The sequence below is a fragment of the Haliaeetus leucocephalus genome, unplaced genomic scaffold, assembly GCF_000737465.1.
Source record: "Haliaeetus leucocephalus isolate CR32 unplaced genomic scaffold, Haliaeetus_leucocephalus-4.0 Scaffold450, whole genome shotgun sequence".
NCBI lineage: Eukaryota > Metazoa > Chordata > Aves > Accipitriformes > Accipitridae > Haliaeetus > Haliaeetus leucocephalus.
The window spans coordinates 8,497,192-8,515,281 of NW_010972886.1; the positions used below are offsets into that span (position 1 = coordinate 8,497,192).

An 18,090-nucleotide genomic window follows, 5' to 3' on the forward strand; every position below is an offset into this window, starting at 1 on the left:
AAACCCACTGGGATGTTGTCACTGCTAACAATGACCATTTCACAACTCTATCCAGTAGGTAATGGTTTCAGTGAACTGACAATTTGTTAGAAAATCGTATCTTCAGACAGCAGTTTAGAGCCCAGCTGTGAGAAATCCCCTGAAACAGGACTGCTCCCTAACAAATCTGAATCCTATATGCAAGCAATCAAAAGACATTTATTTATATAAAGTTCTGTAAAAAAATAAATTTTAGAACAGCATAGTTTCATAGAGAAAAACATTTTCTACAGAGTTCCAACTGCAAGATTTTTATATTGTACCATCATTAAATAAGGTGGGACACCATGTGAATTTCATTGCACTAGAAGAAATGCAAAGCATCTTTTTAATATAAAGATATACAGAGCATTCTAGACAACTACAGCTGTGTTACAGCTATGTGTTCTTTTGGATTTGGTCCAAAGAAACCTGAGTCTGTTTCCAGAGAGAATGAAAAAACATTGCACAGACAGCTGATCACTTGTTTCTTGCTGAAGGACACTGAAAAGATCACTCCCTGCAGCTCACTCTGAGCCTAGCTTCCCCGACTATCAATAGTGTCCTTTCTTGGATGCCGGTCTTAAGTATTCACCTCACAGTTGTCACGCTGCTTAGAAGAAAGTTGGTCTGTTGTCAGAGCCAAGTGACTGCTCCCAGTGGGTTATCACCTCTTTTGCTCCCAGATTTCAGCCATGTTTAGGTCTAAGTTGTTAAGGCCTTTCAGAGCTTGAAGGTTTCCAGTGTAAAAAGCTACATCCGAAGTAACCAATCTGCAGTGAAACAGACAACAAGATTAGCACCTGAGCCTGTCCCGTCTACCTGGAGCATTCAGAAAAACAGCCAGGGGTTGGTTACAACTTGGGCACACAATTACAGCAATGCATGTTCAAGTACTAGGCCTGGATTAGATATTTTAAGTATCATTTCAAAACTCAATGCTGTGGAGGTGGTTTATTTTACAGGAGTGACAGTACATGATTACTGCTAGGTGTAAAACTAGTTACACAGAAGGGAGATCAAATGGCAAGTTCAGAAAACTCGGCAGGAATTGAGCATCTAAAACTTCTATTTTCTTGCTGTAATCCCAGGCTTATCTTGACTTAAACCCCCAATTCCATTGCAACTTAGAATATTAATTATTGCAACATTAATTTCTGTATTCTAGAAGGTTTATGTAAAAACACCAAACAGCAAAACAGCAATATTGTTTGTAACAGTTTATACAGAGTTAAAATCCCTCATACGTTGTTGAAACGTATCAGGGGATGACAGAAACAAGATCATGATGTTTCTAGTTAGGAAGCAGCAAGATGTAGGAATGAAAGTTGTATTTTCATACTATAAAAATTAACCAGGGTTCACAGATCTGTATTTTTACTATTATTACAGAAACAAGCAGTTTAAAATAGGATGAGGATCAGAAAAGCATGTTAAAAACTAGGTCAGTGAAGACTGCTGGAACAGCAGCAAGTGAAATCCAGTGTTTGATGTTTCCCTTCTCAAATGGCCCCAGCGACGCACTCCCCAAGAGCTGTGTTCTCAAGTAAGTAACTGCTGCCATGAAAGAAACAGACTCAGGGCATTCCTGTTTCCAGCTGACAGTAAGGATGGGAAATACACCACCAGTATGTCACCAGGAACACCTGCCCCAACCCTCCTATCAAAAAGGGATCCATTTAGGCCATCCAGCCACAAGCATCAAACAAAAACAAAAGAGCAGGATGAAGACAGCACAGCACACTGTTTAGGATCAGAAACCCAAGCGTGAAGCATTCCCGAACACACGCTGGTACTGTCATTTCAGCTGGGGCTGCTGCGGCCTCACTCCTACTCAGTAAGCTTGTTGGCTTACTTAGTAAGTACCAAAGGCAACTGGATGTTATCTTGCAAATACACCACAAGTACAGAAAAGCATTTCAGATAAGCTCTTTTAACAGAGTACAAGGATGAATAAGCTTAAGCGGGACAAGTAAGAATAAATTGGACAGAAACAAAACTCTTCTTCATTCCAGCAATGAATATTGAAACATTTATAAACTTCCTTCTCTGACTTCTTCAACTTAAGACAATGCTTTCTTGCCTGTGGGTAGGCTGACTGAATTTCACCCTTACTATACTGCAAATAAGCACCCCCAGGTCATTAAGAATGATTATAAAACCCACCGTTTCAGGTAACAATCCAACTTACAATAGGATTCAGCCTGCAAGAGGCTATACACTTTCCTGGGAGGTGTGGGACACCAGGCACAGACAGGTACACTCTCTCAGGAGAGGTACCACTGACCTGTTTTGGTGATAGAGGGTTGGGCAGGGGCAGGAAAGGGGAAAAGCTCTGTGAGCATTATCTGTTTCAGATTTAGTTCTGCTCTAAAACTAATTTCTGTATAGAAGCTCCCCATTGCACAGATGAAATACCACTTTTTCCTATTTTTACTTTGCTAGCACCATAAGTCATCACCCACATTTCAAAACTGTTTCACGAATCACACAATTCTTGCAAATTAAACTGTGGCTGTCACACAAAAGGAGAAAAAGCAATCCACAAACTGAGGAAACCTAAAGCAGGTTTCCAGTAGCACAATGCCCAATTCCCAATCTATTACCAAGCTGACTGCATTCCCAGTTATCCTGGAAAGGCACAAGTCATGTCCTTTACTGTAAGAAAGCTCCAAATGGGACATACTAAAACATGGAGCGTGGCTGCATTCTGCAATCACAACTTTCTTGCAGAAGACAAAGTCTGCTTATTTAAATAAAGCAGTAAAAAAAAAAAAAAGTGCCCAAACATACCCATTCAGAGGTCCTCCGTCATTGACTACATTTAGGTGGGCCAGCTGCCTCTTCAGGTGAAGTTTGTAGCTTGCGTTAATTCGTAAAAACAACATCTAAAGAAACCACAGAACCAGAGTAATGAACCATCCCTGTGCTTGCATCACTGCCTACAGTAAGGAAATACACTGCGAACACCTTCAATCACTAATCTTTGGGTTTGTTTTTGCAGTTCATGTGATTTTCCCTTCTGCCAATCCTTCAGCCTCCTAATCTTTCTGGCCATACACAATTTCTAACACACAGGACAGTATACACACTCACTTATTTGTTACGTGTGGCACTTAGAGGACAAGTTCTTGGGAGCATGAATTTTTCTTCCCTGTTGTCTGAAGCATCTAGCCACTTGTATTAAGGCTAGAAGACAACAAATCTCTTTCCTGTACTATAATCACTTAAAGTCTTTTTTCCAAGAGAAAGCGTGAAAAACAGTTTGAAGGGACCATTTAATTTAGTGCAAAAGAGAAACTACAATTTAGTGTATTCAGTGACTGGATCAGTCCTTTCTGTCCTCAGATTTACAACTCTGTAGTAACAATAACTGCAGCAAAATACTGAAAAAAGCACACCTGGTACAATTTGGCTGCATAATACATCTGGTACAATTTGGCTACATATAATACATTTAGGGACCTTCAGAAGCCACTAAATTTGAGCAGCGTTACAGAAGAATTCCCTAAAAGGGCTGTACTCAAGCCCCAAAGTGTTGCCATTTGTGTAGAATTTCAGCATTATCTCCTGAATTGAAGATTCACCTCTCTAGACATTAAAATGCAACTCAAAATGCTGGAATCGGTCAGTTCTTCTTGCATGTCTCATCATTCTCCCTGCACATCCAAACACTTACTTCAGTTCAGACCAAGCTGCCGGCGTGACTGCTGCCAACCCCTTTAATGTGTGGGTTTCACAAAGGCTCAAAAAAGAATTGCCCCCCCCTAGATAAAGCAGAAGTCTCTCTTGTTACTGAGTTCATGTGCATTTGCAAGGGAGTTGTTACATGAATCTCAAAAATAACATTCACCTGAGTTTGCTCCTCAGGAAGCAGATCATGTATAGCTTCATGCATCTTTGCCATTTGCTTGCAGATATTCCTGAAGCATGCTGAAGGAACAGGAGCTTTCACTTCATACTGGAAATAAAAACACAACCAGTTACTCCTTTCTACCACTTTAAAACAGTTTATATAGGAGAGCTTCCAACAGCCACCTGAAGCCCTGCATTGCTAATGACATAATTAGAATCAAGGTTCATTTAGCATATCACAAATTAAAATGGTTGCTGGGCATCATCTGCTTCAGCCAAGAGCTGACATCCTACAATCTTTTAGCAGTTCTTGCTTTATAAGCACACAGTAACATTAAAAGCACTATGAAATCTGAGGATTTCCCAATTTCATCTATTCACCTTTGTTAGTTTGAATTGCTTCTCTTTACTCATTACTTTTTGTTGGCTTCCATCACCCTATGAATTACAGATGCAGAGAGAATAATCACTGTGCCAGCTACACAGATGCACGCCATGTGGCCTGCTAGCTGGTCCTCTCCTTCAGATTTGTATACGTCAATGACAGACAAGAAATTCTACCTCTGATGAATATACCCCTCAAGTACTTCATGAGAGAAAACTACTTCTCTAAGATCATATACACCCAAATTTCTGAAGAAACAAGGAAAGGAAAGCATAAAGAAATGGAAACTCCTGAAAACTCAATATTGGCCATAAAAAAAACCCCAAACTGCCCCACAAAAATGTTGCAGAAATACCTCGGAAAACAAAGTAGAAAATGTCCCTTCTCCCAGTGACTGAAATGCAAGAACCAAGACACTGGAAACCACCAGAGGGCAAGAGATTTGTTACACAGGGAACAAAATTCTTACATCCCCACCCTGGATAAGGAAAATCTGAATGTGATTTCAGAAGCACTTTGAAAAACTATCCCAGGAACAGCGAAGCCAGCTCTTCAGTTCCTGGTGGAGAGGCTGTGCTAGCACAAGCCTGGGTTAAACACTGGTAGGTCGCCTTTGGTAGGGTGATACATCCCCACAGAGCCTTGCAAAATTCAGTGGAAGAGCTGAATCATTATCACTAAATTATTTACAAATGCATTAGAGGAGATGCTCTCTCTTATGCTAGCCTGCATTGTGAAACAGAACAAAGCTTGCCTAAGTGCGGGAGAAAAAAAAGAAATGGGGAGTTTCGAGAAAGTCTTTACAGAAAAGCCAAACTGATGACTTAATTTTGACAGAAGCAGCAGAAAAATAGTGCTTACTGCTCCAGAAGCCCTGCTCCCCCTGCGCAGGACAACAGCACAGCATACAGGATTGTGCCTCAAGTCATGAAAGTTAGGCAACAAATGATTTACAATTTACCAGTATGTTGTACAGCCAAAGGGAACTGGCAAGCTGCAGCAATGGCTCTTGCATGACTACAGACAAATCACACCCTTCATCGTGACAGGGGAAAAGCAACAGCACCAGAAAGAAACATGAGCTCCAGCCCTACAAGGTGCCGGCCATTTTTATCTCCAGCTAAGGTCAACAGCATGTAATACCATAAGGGATCAGACAAAAATTTACTGCTGTTCTGTCCAAACAGTCACAAGACAGCAAGCTCCAAGAGAAGCTAAGAACCCACACTGGATTTTTTCCATGAACATTTATCGCTTTTTAAAAACCTACACTTTTTTCACTTGTTAATTATAACTGTTAAATACCCCTGTTCCTGTTTTATCTCCCTGCCAATGTTAACAGACAGATGCTGGGAACTGTCCATGCTGTTGTGAAACGCCTCACTGACCTCACAGCCTCATCACAGCGGCACTATGTGAAGACAGCTCCTGTTCCATGCAGCTCCCAGAAGGAAGCGGAGCCTGAAAATGCAAAAGTTAACTTGCCCATGTTACCCAAGTGCCAGGTCAATGTCTCATCTACTGGACCAAACTGTTTGTCTCCTACAAAGCAGGTTTCTAGACCATGCAATGCCTGTTTTTAAAGCATGCTGGACACACGCTGCTATGAAACTTGCTTGCTTGCTCATTCAGATTTGCACGCTTTAAAGCAGGTGACCATTTTATCCACAAGGCACTGAAATATTTGGACTCTCACAAAGACATTTAAAACAAAGAACACACTGACATGGTTGCACTGACATGCCCATTTGCAAATTTCTTGTTTTTATGTTCTTCACAGCCTTCAGCGCCAAGATTTCATTATTTCAGGAACAAGATGAGCCAAATTATGCGGTATGTTAGGAATAGAGGCAAATCAATACATGATCTCCTTTTCTCTTGTACTCTGTGGGTTGCATTCATGCGAGCCAGGCACTCTCAGTCAAGCCTTTAAGAGCTCTAAAGGACAGGAATATTCTCAGTTTGTATCTCGTGGCAGCTCACAAGGGAAGAATGGGCTGTAAAGATGGAAGAACAGTAAAGGATGGATACTTACTAACTACCATCAAGAACATAAACTGTGTTACTGGTTTGTGGGCTAACTTGTTTGGGATAAATAATCTAAATCCTTGCATTTGTCTTTTATTTTCAAGGGATAAGAGGTAAAGTGACCAAAAAGCCATGTTACTTCATAGAACAGGTATTGGTGGGGGGGAGCACAGAAAGCAGCAGACCACTATTTGGATGTTTAGAAAAGGGCATAAACATGTTTTAAAAAGTATAAACACAACAGGAAGCAGGGAGTCTTAATTTAAATGCTTTGGCTTTTTTTCCTCCCCGAAGAGTAGGTAACACTATTTGATAGCCCAAAAACAGATGAAAAGAAAAAGCACAACATAAAATAAACAATAGAAACAGTGAGGAAGACAGAAATGCTGCCAGTTACAGCTGCCTCACTGCAGCCCCCATCAGCCTGTCCCCAACCTGTGCTCCACCAGGGAGATGCTGTGCTTCTCACGAGCAACTACAAGGAAGGGGTTGGCCCAGGCCAATCAATCAAATCTGTCACTAAAGAATTACTTTTTCTCTCTCATAGAACAGCTTTTTTTTTTTTTTTCTTTTTCCAAAGAGCATAAGATCCAAAGCAAAAAACTAAGCTTTAAAAGCTCATGTACTTTATCTATCAGATCTGTGGGCCCAGGAGGTCCCATCTTGGGGCAGTCTCTGTCAGTGTATTCTGCCTTGAGATGAGTCAGAGTGAGTGGATCCAGCCCAGGACCAACCTGTTCCACTGATGAGTGTTCAAAAACCAAAGAACACTAAGAGCACTTCATGGGACAGCTATTAACGCTGCTACAGAGCAGGAACTGCTAAGAGCAGACCTCTAGTCCCCAGGCCTGCAGTTCAATAGATGGGCTGGTCCTTCCCCTCCAAAAACTCTTCCTCCTCCGCAGTTTTTTGCTGTTTCCTCAGCTGCAGGAAATTACACGCTCCCCACTTCCAAAGAGGCACCATCAGGAAGAGCAGGAAACGGGAACTGGCTCAGCCTGACTACAGACAAGAGCTGTCAGTGGATAAAACTGCTGAGGGTAGGAGAGCACTTCAGTTTCTAAACACCAGAGCATCTGTGCCAGCCAAAGCATTTCTGTCACTGCTGAAGGAGTAAACGAACAATTTCTTTTTGTGGGGGTGAAGGCGAATCACACCCAGGTGACAAATGTTAAGACAAAACACATTCTCAAGTACAGCACAGAGCTTTCTGTTTATACAGTTCAAAGAAGTTCAAACAAGTCCTGATCAGGAAAGTTTAAGACTCCATTTGAAACATCTAGACTGTATACAATGAGACCTCCAATTGCAATTTAGAGAGTGTATAATTATTTCCATAAATCATTACCTTGGATAATAGTTTGTCAAATAAGCTATCCATTATGGCAACGAGCTTTGCTGAAATTTCAGCTATGTGGTCGTGATAATCCTGTAATGGAAGAAAGCAGGTTTTATTTACTATCTAATAGCATTCATATTCTTCACAGCACAGCTGAAAGGCAGAACTTTGTGTTTAATTAGGAAATGCCAAAAGAATTACCTTCGTAATGTGGTCAAAATGCCTGAGCATGCTAAACTGCTTCGGCTGCAGTCGAGCTTCAAAATGAGCCCTGATAATAGGAATGTAGTGTACGATTAGCTGTAGGCAACGTGAAGAAAGGGCTGTAAATCCAGAAGTGAGAGAGGGAAAGAAAAATAATTTTGTTATTACACAGGAAGAGACATTTTGTATGGACTGTATCTCCTTTAACACAAATAACAGATCTGATACAATTTAACTTTTTTTTTTTTTTTTTTTTTTTTTTTTTTTTTTTTACACACACAAAGAAAAAAAGGAGGTAAGCATTTGTTTCCACTGGGAAACCCCACCCAGTGAAGACGCCACACTAGTACCTGCTTACCAGCTTCTGTAAGATACAGGTTAAGGGACTAATTTTACAAGAGGCTTTAAGTGTCTACTTGACATTTTGAGCCCTGAGCACACACAGACATCAGAGAGATCTCAAAAGACCTGACTCATCAGCTACCTAACCTCAGCAGCCACATTCTCAAGACATCAATATTTCTTCTGCAGGAGGTGTACATAAACACCCTCCCCTGCCAGTGCTGAGCTGCCCAGAGCCTGTTCCTGCCTGGATTGGGAATCCAGCAGGATTCCCAAAACTGAGCTTCTACTGTGTCCAACAGGGCCCAAGCCAGCAGCAGAATACACGGTGGTGGCAGCATGGTCACCACACTGGCCAAACCTTCTGGAACAAAGACCTGACCCAGCTTTTCTCTGCTCACTTGTGTCTGTTCCAACACTACAGCCCATGGCCCCTTGCAGGGGAAGCCTCTCAACTCATCCTCCTCAAACTATTGCCTTTTTAAAAGGGAAATGCAGACTGGTAATCAGGACACCCTGCAACATGGGAACTGCCAGTTCAAACACCTGCTTCTACCCATCAACCAAAAGCTCTTAATTTCAGGAGACAGTTTAGAACTGGGGGCTCTAGTAGCATGTCAGGCTTTCTGTAACATGGAACTGAGTACCTAGTTCTCCCCAGTTTTTCAGAGCAGCTAAAGCAGTCCAGGCAGGTAACTTGGGGCTGGCAATTCAGCTAAATAGATGCACACTGAAAATGAGAAACTCTAAAGCCCAAATCATAGTCTGGATTCAGAACACAGGCACAGAGCCCCAAGTTATCTGACTGTACCAGGACATTCAGCCACATAAAGACTAACTATTCGACTTAGACCCACCCACAGAAATAATTTCACGCATTACTGACATGTGGTTATAACTCACAGGAGCTGTATGTGGACATGGCGTTACAGAATACAGCACCATGGGGCAGACAGGACAGCACAGCTCAGCGAAATGCATGGGGACAAAAGGGGTTTGGCTGCATTCCTCTATCTACGTACCTCCAGTCTCAAGATCTGAGCACCAAGCGGCTCCCAAGCATGCCAAAGTCAATGCTGAAAAAGTAACTATGCCTTCCCACAGTCAAAATATTTTCATGGAAAACTTGCTAGCCTGTATATTTGTTCTTATGCTTCCTTCATGTAACACAGTGAACCTTTAAATTTAAAGTCATCCAGTAGACAGTAAAGGAATTCAATGGATTTTAGTGCACCCCTTAATCAGACAATTCACTATCTTTTATACATGCTTTACCCCCTAACCAGCAAGGTCTTATCACCCTCTGTGTTCCATGCACAGCACCACGACGCAAACATAGCTTTTCATAAATGCTATGGGGTTTTTTGTGTTTGGTATTTTTTAAACAGGCAGGAGAACAAGCTTTGACATTTTAAATATAGAAATCCATACCTAGGTTTTTTGTAGTGATTGTTTTCAAACCAACAACTTGCAACGCACCAGCTCCAAGCACTAGTTGGCAACTTCTAGAGTTGAAATACTGTAAGAAAAAGGTAATGAAAATGCATGCTGACTCTTTAACAACTACACATAACCACAGTTGAGAAATACCATCAACAGAATTTTGCAAGATTAAACAGATTATTATGAAGGCCAGTACCAGAGTTTCACATAGTGCTTACCACAGAAGAGTCCGTGACTGTTAACTAGTAAGACAAAAGGAACTTTTTCACCACTCTCAGTAGTCACTGGCCCGTAGTATTTTTTGACTCAGCTTACACTAAAGCACTCAAGGCTGCGTTTCAGTAAAGGGAAGTAGAAATACTGCTATTAAAAACACAGTTAGTTACTCAGTGATTTCAATTCAGGGACTAACTTCTGCTTCTCTACAACACCTTTGGGTGATGCTTTTCTCAGTATGAAAGAAAAGCAGCAAGTCAGACTTGCTGCAGACTAGCTATGTTCAGCCTTAATTTGAAAGCCATACACAAGAACAGCTTTGTACTAGAAATCTATAAAACATACTTCTCAAACCAGGACCTTGGATAAGTGAAGGGTAAGGATCTCACTAGTTTTGCTAAGTAGAGTAGACAAGTGTCATATCAGAATGGAAAACACCAAAAGAACGAGTTTCTGCTCTGGCTCTAGACCTTCCCCACTGCTGATGTTAAAGAAAACTTGAAAGCACTGAAACCCGCTGCTGCTGAGGTGGCTGAATCTGTGTTTGTAACACTATAAAATACTGAGATTAAGAAATGATGCACAGAAGGTGATAAGCCACATCAAAAACCAATTCTGTAACAATGCCAGGTATAGTGGACAACTCATGACTTGATCTTCCTAACTTAGTTCAAGGAGAAAAGAAGTTATCATTAAATGCACACAGGCTAGCAAAGTCTCTGGACAGTAAGACAGTTCCTGTTAGCATATTCTGTCTTATTTTGGAATTCTGCTCCATCACCCAGCTTGAGACACCAGATATTCTAGACTGGCTTGGGTGCTGCAGTAGAGACAGAGGAGCCATGGCTGTTGTCCCCAATTTCTGCACTGAATGGAGAGCAGAAGTCCCAGGGCTCATGTTTGAACAGAAATATCCTGTTGACACTGGGGTGGAAACTGGGAGGCAAAACCTATAGAGAGTTGATCCTTTCTCATGCACCTGAAGAAAGATTCACAAGAAATTGTGACAAGGTTGCGTGCAGCTTGTGTCTGTAACACAGAGGATTTCCCTCACAGAGAGCTCCTTTTGTTTTGGGCCACAGTCCTGCCTCAGAGGTCTTGCTTCACGATAATGCAAGAATTTCAACCATCCTTGAGTAAAAACAGGAAACAATTTTTCTGGCTATTGCCTGGTATCAGTCACAAAACCCAGGACCAGAGGATACACCGTGAACTCCACACAGCCGCTCTAGGCTGCCAGAGTGGTGTATCCGGGGCCAGAAGTGCAACCCAGACCTAGTGCCACAACTGAACCTGAGCTACGTGTGACCCCTGACCCAAGAGAGGCATAATCTACTCTGCTCTCAGACGGAAGTCAGCGTCCGAAACTGACATTCACTTCATCTCCTCCTGAAAAGCAAGACCTTTTCTTATGCCTCCTGGTGGACTTCAGAAGTAGATCCACTGAGCCAAAGACAGATATATCCCACACAGCCTAAGCCCCTCTGATGTATTTAGCTCAGGTTAGCATCAACTCATTGACTGCTTGGCAGCCCATTAAAAACATGCTCTATAAAGGATAATAGACACTCATATTCTCCCCCTGCCTTTTGTGAATATTACTCAGTTACCGGATGGCCTGTTGCAAACAAAGCAGAGAGGAAGCAGCATGCCTGAAACATCAAAAGAGCAATACCCCCTCCTTGTGACTGCTTGGAGGAAAGCATTTCTGTGTTTCAGCACCAAGGCTGCAAGCCTTCTCTTATCTGCACCAACTAAACAACTCCGGTAATTATGATCGTGTTTTTGTCTATATGCAGGTGTCATTTCACTCTGGTTGCAGCCACAGTTCAAAACAGCCTGGAATTTCATTACCTGGGAACACTTTGCAATTTCCATCACAATAAAGACTAGCTCTTGCTACCTTCAAAGCTTGCTAGCTGACAGTTGTCAAACAAGAAGCATAGTGACCAGCAAGGACACCTTGAGTGGCTCTTATTTTGTTCAAAGTGTAATAAACGAGCTTTTGTTTTTGCTAGCTGTTCTTGTCATTTCTCCAATTGATGGCACCTTGCTGCCAGATAGGAAATACAATAATTAAACTGCACACGGTTTCAATAGCAAGGAATAAAACGCAAATGACAAAGCTAGAATAAGATATGGTAGGGAGAAAGAAGTAATACAGAGATGCAAATCTAGACAAGTTTGAGGCATCTGCTGCTACTCTGCCAGCCAAAAGGTGCTGCAAGACCTGAGTGAAGCAGCAGCTGGAGAATGAGAGGTGAAGCAGGGCATCCCCAGTCCCAGACTGACTGATTTGCCTCAGATGGTGCTTTCAAAGGGGCAGTTTTGTAGATGAATCTGAATGATGACTGCAGTGAAGAGTGTTCCTGCATCTGGTTATTCAGATAAGAAATACCAACAGGAAGATTATTTAAAGGTCCATCTCCTAGGGTGTGTTTCCCTTCCCAATCCCTCACCTTATGTGAAATATACTTTTAGAGAGTAGAATCTGTTCATCTTTCAATGATTATGCTTATGTTCAGAACCCTAATACCTGACATAACCTTTGTGGGCAAAGACACAAGGGAAAACCTTGAAATAAATTAACTGTTAGACTTTGGAGCCTATAAATACATATATATATACACACACATATATATAAAAATTATTTTTTATTATTGTTTACTTATATTACCTTGCAATATCTGTGGTTTACCAACTTTCTTCTTCCTTAGTGAGGAATAAATGACAAAAAGGTCCTGGTCTTTCATCATCGTTACATTTTACAACAGAAGCTTCATCCCATACAATTTTTCATGCTTCTACTGGCTATACCTCTACTGACTTGTAAACACCAAGGGACTTGTTTCCTTCCTGAATATAGATATATCTCTGTGGCATCTGGGATCAAATTGCTGTTTCTTCAGCAGCATTAATCCTACATCCAGCCTGAAGGACAGGCAGCTATGACAAACACTACTAGATGGGATTTCCAGTATTCCAGGTGAAGAGGAATGACAGCCTTCCTGAAGTTAATTCACACAACAAATTGCATCTTTAATGCCCTTAGCTTAAAAGGCTACCTTATGGCACAATAACAAACGCCATCATTTTAAGACAATTATATCATTTATATGAAATCATAAGACAGTAAGACATATTCTCCTCCCTGAATACCCCTGATGAGCACAGTCGGTACATTTGGAGTCATACCTTCAGTAAATCAGACAGGCGGGTAAGCATGTCAGTGGTGATGGAAGGAATGTTATCCACACACTGGCAGTACTCAAGGATTATTCTTATTAACAGCAATACTGTCCTACAAGAGAGGAAACAGCCAAATATGTCACCTCAGTGCACAGAAAATGCTGAAAAATCAAACACAGGCCAATCACGTTGGTAGAAAGCTACCTGATGCTAGAGATTAGAGCATTAAATAAACCCACTAACTGATCTGAAGTAGAAGTAAAACATAAGAGAAGATATAGCTAAAGATGGTTATAAAGAATACTCATTCCACAGGGCGGCATGTGGAAAAAGTACTTAACACATATGAGAGAAAATCTCTGAAGTTCATTGGTACAACTTTTTAATCTCCAAAAAAGCTACTGTGGAACTAGAAGTCTCCACATAGATGTTGGCAGGGGACAAAAAATCCAAAGCTTCTTTCTTGTACTACTGTATAATTCCGGCCAACTTTGAGCAAATATAAAAATCCATAGAATGTAGACAGCAACTACCATTGAAAAGGATGTAATGAATGCTAAGGAGTCACAAACACAGAGAACAGCTGTGAACAAACAGCAGCAATATTCAAAGATGCTCAACACCTAATTTCCCCCGAATTCAGCAGGCACTGGAGAATTTGGGAGCTACTGGATGGAATTAAGGCAGCTCCACAAAGAGCAGGTACGTTCCTTTGAATTCAAATACACAGAAGGCAGGAAAACTAAGGCAAGATCAAATGTTCAGAGTAGAAATTCTAACATTTCAAAAAGTTAAATCTTTCTCTTCCTTCAGGCAGTAGAGTACAGAAAGATGATGAACAATCAACTGAAAATAAACACCTGGAGAATTTTTTGAGAACATCTAGGCTTTTTTTTTGTGAATACATTTTATTTGATGAATTACAATGAAACTATGTAGAAGTCTGTAGAACTGAAACAAATACTTGGACCAACATGAAGCTCACAATTGCTTCACAGAGCTAAATATAACAAATTTCAAATGAGCAGAGATGGATTATCAAACACATCAGCTATTAAGTAAATTTTATCCTTTAAAGCATATTCAAATGCTCCTACTCGACCTGAAATGCTCTTTTGCAGTGATATCAGTTGGCTGGAACAGAAGTTCTGAGTCATCAGCTTCTGTTTCTAATCGAACAATGACGCATCATCATGAAGCAACTCATAAAATGACAGCTGGTCAAAGATATTATGTAAATCAGAACTTTAAAGTTTGGGGTAAATTGATGTTAGGACTCTGGGGAGTGAGATCTTCCAGGTTTTACTCCCTCCCCAAAACCACTCTCATGCATATTTAATGCTTAAGCCTCATAGCCTTTGGAAACACAGCTTGCTTTTAAACGGAAGAAGTATGTGAGTATCATATATTTCAAAATGTCTTTGATATAACCAGCTTTAAGGAACTACTTTCCAATCCAAAGCAATCGGGATACCAAGGAATAGCATATGCAGCTTGTGAGATAGCCCATATCTTATTTCTTATTCTGAATACGGTAAGCAATCATTCAGTGTTGGACTCATGTATTTGAGGTTGTTTAGCCTGGAGAAGAGAAGGCTCCGGGGAGACCTTATTGTGGCCTCTCAGTACTTAAAAGAGGCTTATAAGAAAGATGGGGACAGACTTTTTAGTAGGGCCTGTAGTGACAGGGCAAGGGATAATTGTTTCAAACTAAAGGAGGGTAGATTCAGACTAGATATAAGGAAGAAATTTTTTACAATGAGGGTGTTGAAACACTGGCACAAGTTGCCCAAAGAGGTGGTAGATACTCCATCCCTGGAAACATTCAAGGTCAGGTTGCATGGGCCTTTGAGCAACCTGATCTAGTTGAAGATGTCCCTGCTCATTGCAGGAGGTTGGACTAGATGACCTTTAAAAGGTCCCTTCCAACCCAAACTATTCTATGATTCTATGATTTTGCCAGAGATAACCTATATTGCAAGAAATAACAGTGTGCTATGAAGACAAACCTGTAATTTTCATGACTGTATGTTTTCATGAAATAACTGGAAAAAAAAAACATATTCAAATGAAACCATAAATTTCAGCCTAGTCATTCAGAGAAGAAACAGCATTTTAATGAACAGAAGAGCTTGCAAAGTTTTATAACTGTTTGGGAACTAGAGAGAAACCAGTCTGTGAAAGGAGAGGGGTTTTTTTATTTAAATAAGATTGTTAAAGCTGTTAGTATTCATCACAGTTCTACTCAAAAGTTCTTGCCAACTAACCCACTGCTATGAGAAAGAAAGTGCATCTTACCCAACTGTTGCATATTTTTGTCCTTCAACAATAAGGAATTCAGCTGGCTTTCTTTCTTCAGTAGCTAGACATTTTAGCAAGAAAAGAAAAGGGATTAATTGAACTAAAAACAAGTACAAAAAATGCTAGTTTCTAAAAATTTAGTGTTTACTTGCTAAGGCTTGAAAAAAAAACCAAACAACATTCAATCTTTGGAGCACTGCTCTCTTTTACAATATTTATTATATAGTTGGTGACCCATCATAATTACTACAACCTATAAAGTTACTTTTTAATCTGCTGCGATTTTAGATCAAAAAGCCCAACAGTCATTATGGACTTAGAAACTTCAAATACAACAGGTTACAAATAGAAGAAGAAAAGCAGAAAAAGTTACCAGGTTTTCTACTATACATTCTCAAATGATTTGCTCTGTATATTAATATTTTAGCGTCAAACCACTTCTTCCTCAGGCTTCACAGCAGAAGCTCTTACTGATGCAGCTTTTCATGCTAAATTTGATCCACCAGTTTCCTATCTTCTTGAAGGAAGCTGCAAGAGCCTATTTTAAGAGCAATGGTCAATGAGCATATTTTGACGTCATGTTCCATAGTTGGAGTGATTATTGCCTAATATGCCCTCTGTATCCGTTATATTCCTTTTGGGGAGCTGGGGTTTCTCTATTACTGTATTTTCTTCTACTGGCATTTTCCTTGCCGTCTATGTATGTTTTCTTCCTCTTCCAGCTATTCACACACATTCATCGCTGCAGTATTGGATGAGTATCCCCACAAGGTAAGAACGTGTTATGCATTCCCATTTTGCACATGGGTAAATGGGGTGCAAGGAGAAAAAAGTAACTTGTCTGAGGTCAAACGAGGTTTCTGTAGCAAGGTAAATAATTGAATGTACATGAGTTTTCGCTTCCATGAGCAGCCACACAGCACGCTGCCTTTCATTTGAACAACTCACAGATGAAGTAGTGGGAAGGAGCAAGCTTTGTTTAACACAGGGGGGCCGAGCACACACACATGCTCCTCAGTCCCTTGCAATACTTCAGTGGTATGTTCCGGGGAACAACTGAATTTGTGCAAAGACTGTAAGCCTCTACACTGGGAATACTTATATAAAAAAGTAGCTCCCTTCCTGTGCTAACACTTAAATGGGTTTTCAAAAAAAAAAGAAAAAAAAGATCTTTAAAAGGTCAGCACAAGAAGTTTCAACACCAGTAAAAGGGAAAAAAAAAAGGAAAAAAAAACGGTATCACCTTCCTTCTGATCCCCCCAGAAGACAGCGAGCAAACAGATCAAGAGTGACATCGGAGTATGTCCATCAACATTCAATAGCAGCATTTGCTGATAATAAGTTCAGTTAACAGTAGGACTGCAAGATACACACCTGCTGGTTTTTTTTCAGGGAGAGAAATTCTGCCATCTGACACCGAATCTACAAGATCCTGAAACTCGGCAGGAACTTCAGCTTGCTTCCAGCGCTCGTTGTCCAAAAGTAGGCTAGTTATAAGCACAAAAGAGAGGAGGCTGAGAAAATGAAATGCCTTGTCTTGACACTTCTCCTGCCTGTAATGTCGTGGAATCAAAACTACAGTAATTTAAAAAGCCAGTGGCCCAAAATGGTATGTTATTCACCTTCATTAGAAAGAGGTGCCCAACAATTGGCAGTAGCAAAACAGAAAAACACTGTGTTGGCATAGAGATCTCACAATTTGATCATTCAATCTATCATAGAGGACAAAAGACTACACTAGGCAATAAAGATCCTTATGACATCACTGCCACTGAAGTAATGTGCAAATACTAGAATTTAAACAGCTTTTTTGATGGATGAGAGCAAAAAGACTTGATCTATGTTACTGGGAAGGCTGTTCCCCAGGTGGTTTGGGTTTTTTTTAATTGTTATTTTTGTTGGAGGTTTTTTGGGTTGGTTTTTTTTGTTGTTGTTGTTGGTTTGGATTTTAAAGAAACAAAACAAAACAGGTTGGAAGTGAATTATCCTGAAGTTACTTAACCCCTGAGACAGAGCAATCCTGCCCTTCAATGTCAGTCTTGAGTATTTCCTGTGGCTATTACTGCCCTTATTTAGGTAACTGTAGAACAATCCAGTTTGAAGAACTGTTACAAAACCAGTAAAAGTCTAAACCAATTGGAAATAATAGGGGTTTAATACAGTTTTTTCAGCCCCTGCTCTTAAGTACAACTGGCTTACTAGTGTTCTAGGCAACAAAAGATTGTGTTTGCCTGGCATATGATTGATAAAATTATTCATGTAAGAACACAAAGATCTTCTACCCAGAGATACCTTAGTTTCGTCTTCCTCTCTTCATGGAATCTATTCACAAATCTATTGGCTTGACTCTGAAGTGCTCCTCGCAAGGACATACTTTTCCTGCCGCAGATCTGCTCAGTATCTAAGATAAAGCCTTCCATCAAGCGAGAAAGAGCAACAAACTCGTTGGAATTCAGCTTCTCTAGGAAGCCATCCTATATCCAAACAGAACCATTGTAAGGAGACATAACACTACAAAAATTCAGAGACATAAAGAAATAACTAATCAGCATGTCTGAGGTCTACTAGTATTTTAAGAGGCACATTATTTAACCCTACATGGGACAGAGAAGGCAGACTGCAGTGCAAGCAACTACCTTGTCATAGATATGCATTCTCTGCATGGAGTTTCAAAGACAGCAAGTCAGAATATTAAGAAGAAGAAAAAAAACCCAGAAGTAGCAGAAATCCACATTGCCTAACAGTGACATGATATGTTAATGCTTGTGTG

At 40.5% G+C, this 18,090-nt stretch overlaps 1 protein-coding gene across 5 annotated transcripts in view; it reads right to left on the bottom strand.

The window, feature by feature from the left end:
* Window positions 1-336: 336 nt before the first annotated feature.
* VPS54 (vacuolar protein sorting 54 homolog (S. cerevisiae)) overlaps window positions 337-18,090 on the bottom strand; it is a 53,311-nt gene continuing 35,557 nt past the window's right edge. For all 5 annotated transcript variants that reach the window (XM_010574748.1, XM_010574747.1, XM_010574750.1 and 2 more), the window contains 10 exons: window positions 17,613-17,794; window positions 16,695-16,807; window positions 15,318-15,381; window positions 13,026-13,131; window positions 9,603-9,690; window positions 7,827-7,948; window positions 7,635-7,715; window positions 3,872-3,979; window positions 2,812-2,906; window positions 337-791 (listed from right to left, as the gene is read on the bottom strand). In XM_010574748.1, the coding sequence (XP_010573050.1) occupies window positions 686-791; window positions 2,812-2,906; window positions 3,872-3,979; window positions 7,635-7,715; window positions 7,827-7,948; window positions 9,603-9,690; window positions 13,026-13,131; window positions 15,318-15,381; window positions 16,695-16,807; window positions 17,613-17,794 (1,065 nt within the window). In that variant the 3' untranslated portion in view covers window positions 337-685. The remainder of the gene's footprint in view (window positions 792-2,811; window positions 2,907-3,871; window positions 3,980-7,634; window positions 7,716-7,826; window positions 7,949-9,602; window positions 9,691-13,025; window positions 13,132-15,317; window positions 15,382-16,694; window positions 16,808-17,612; window positions 17,795-18,090) is intronic.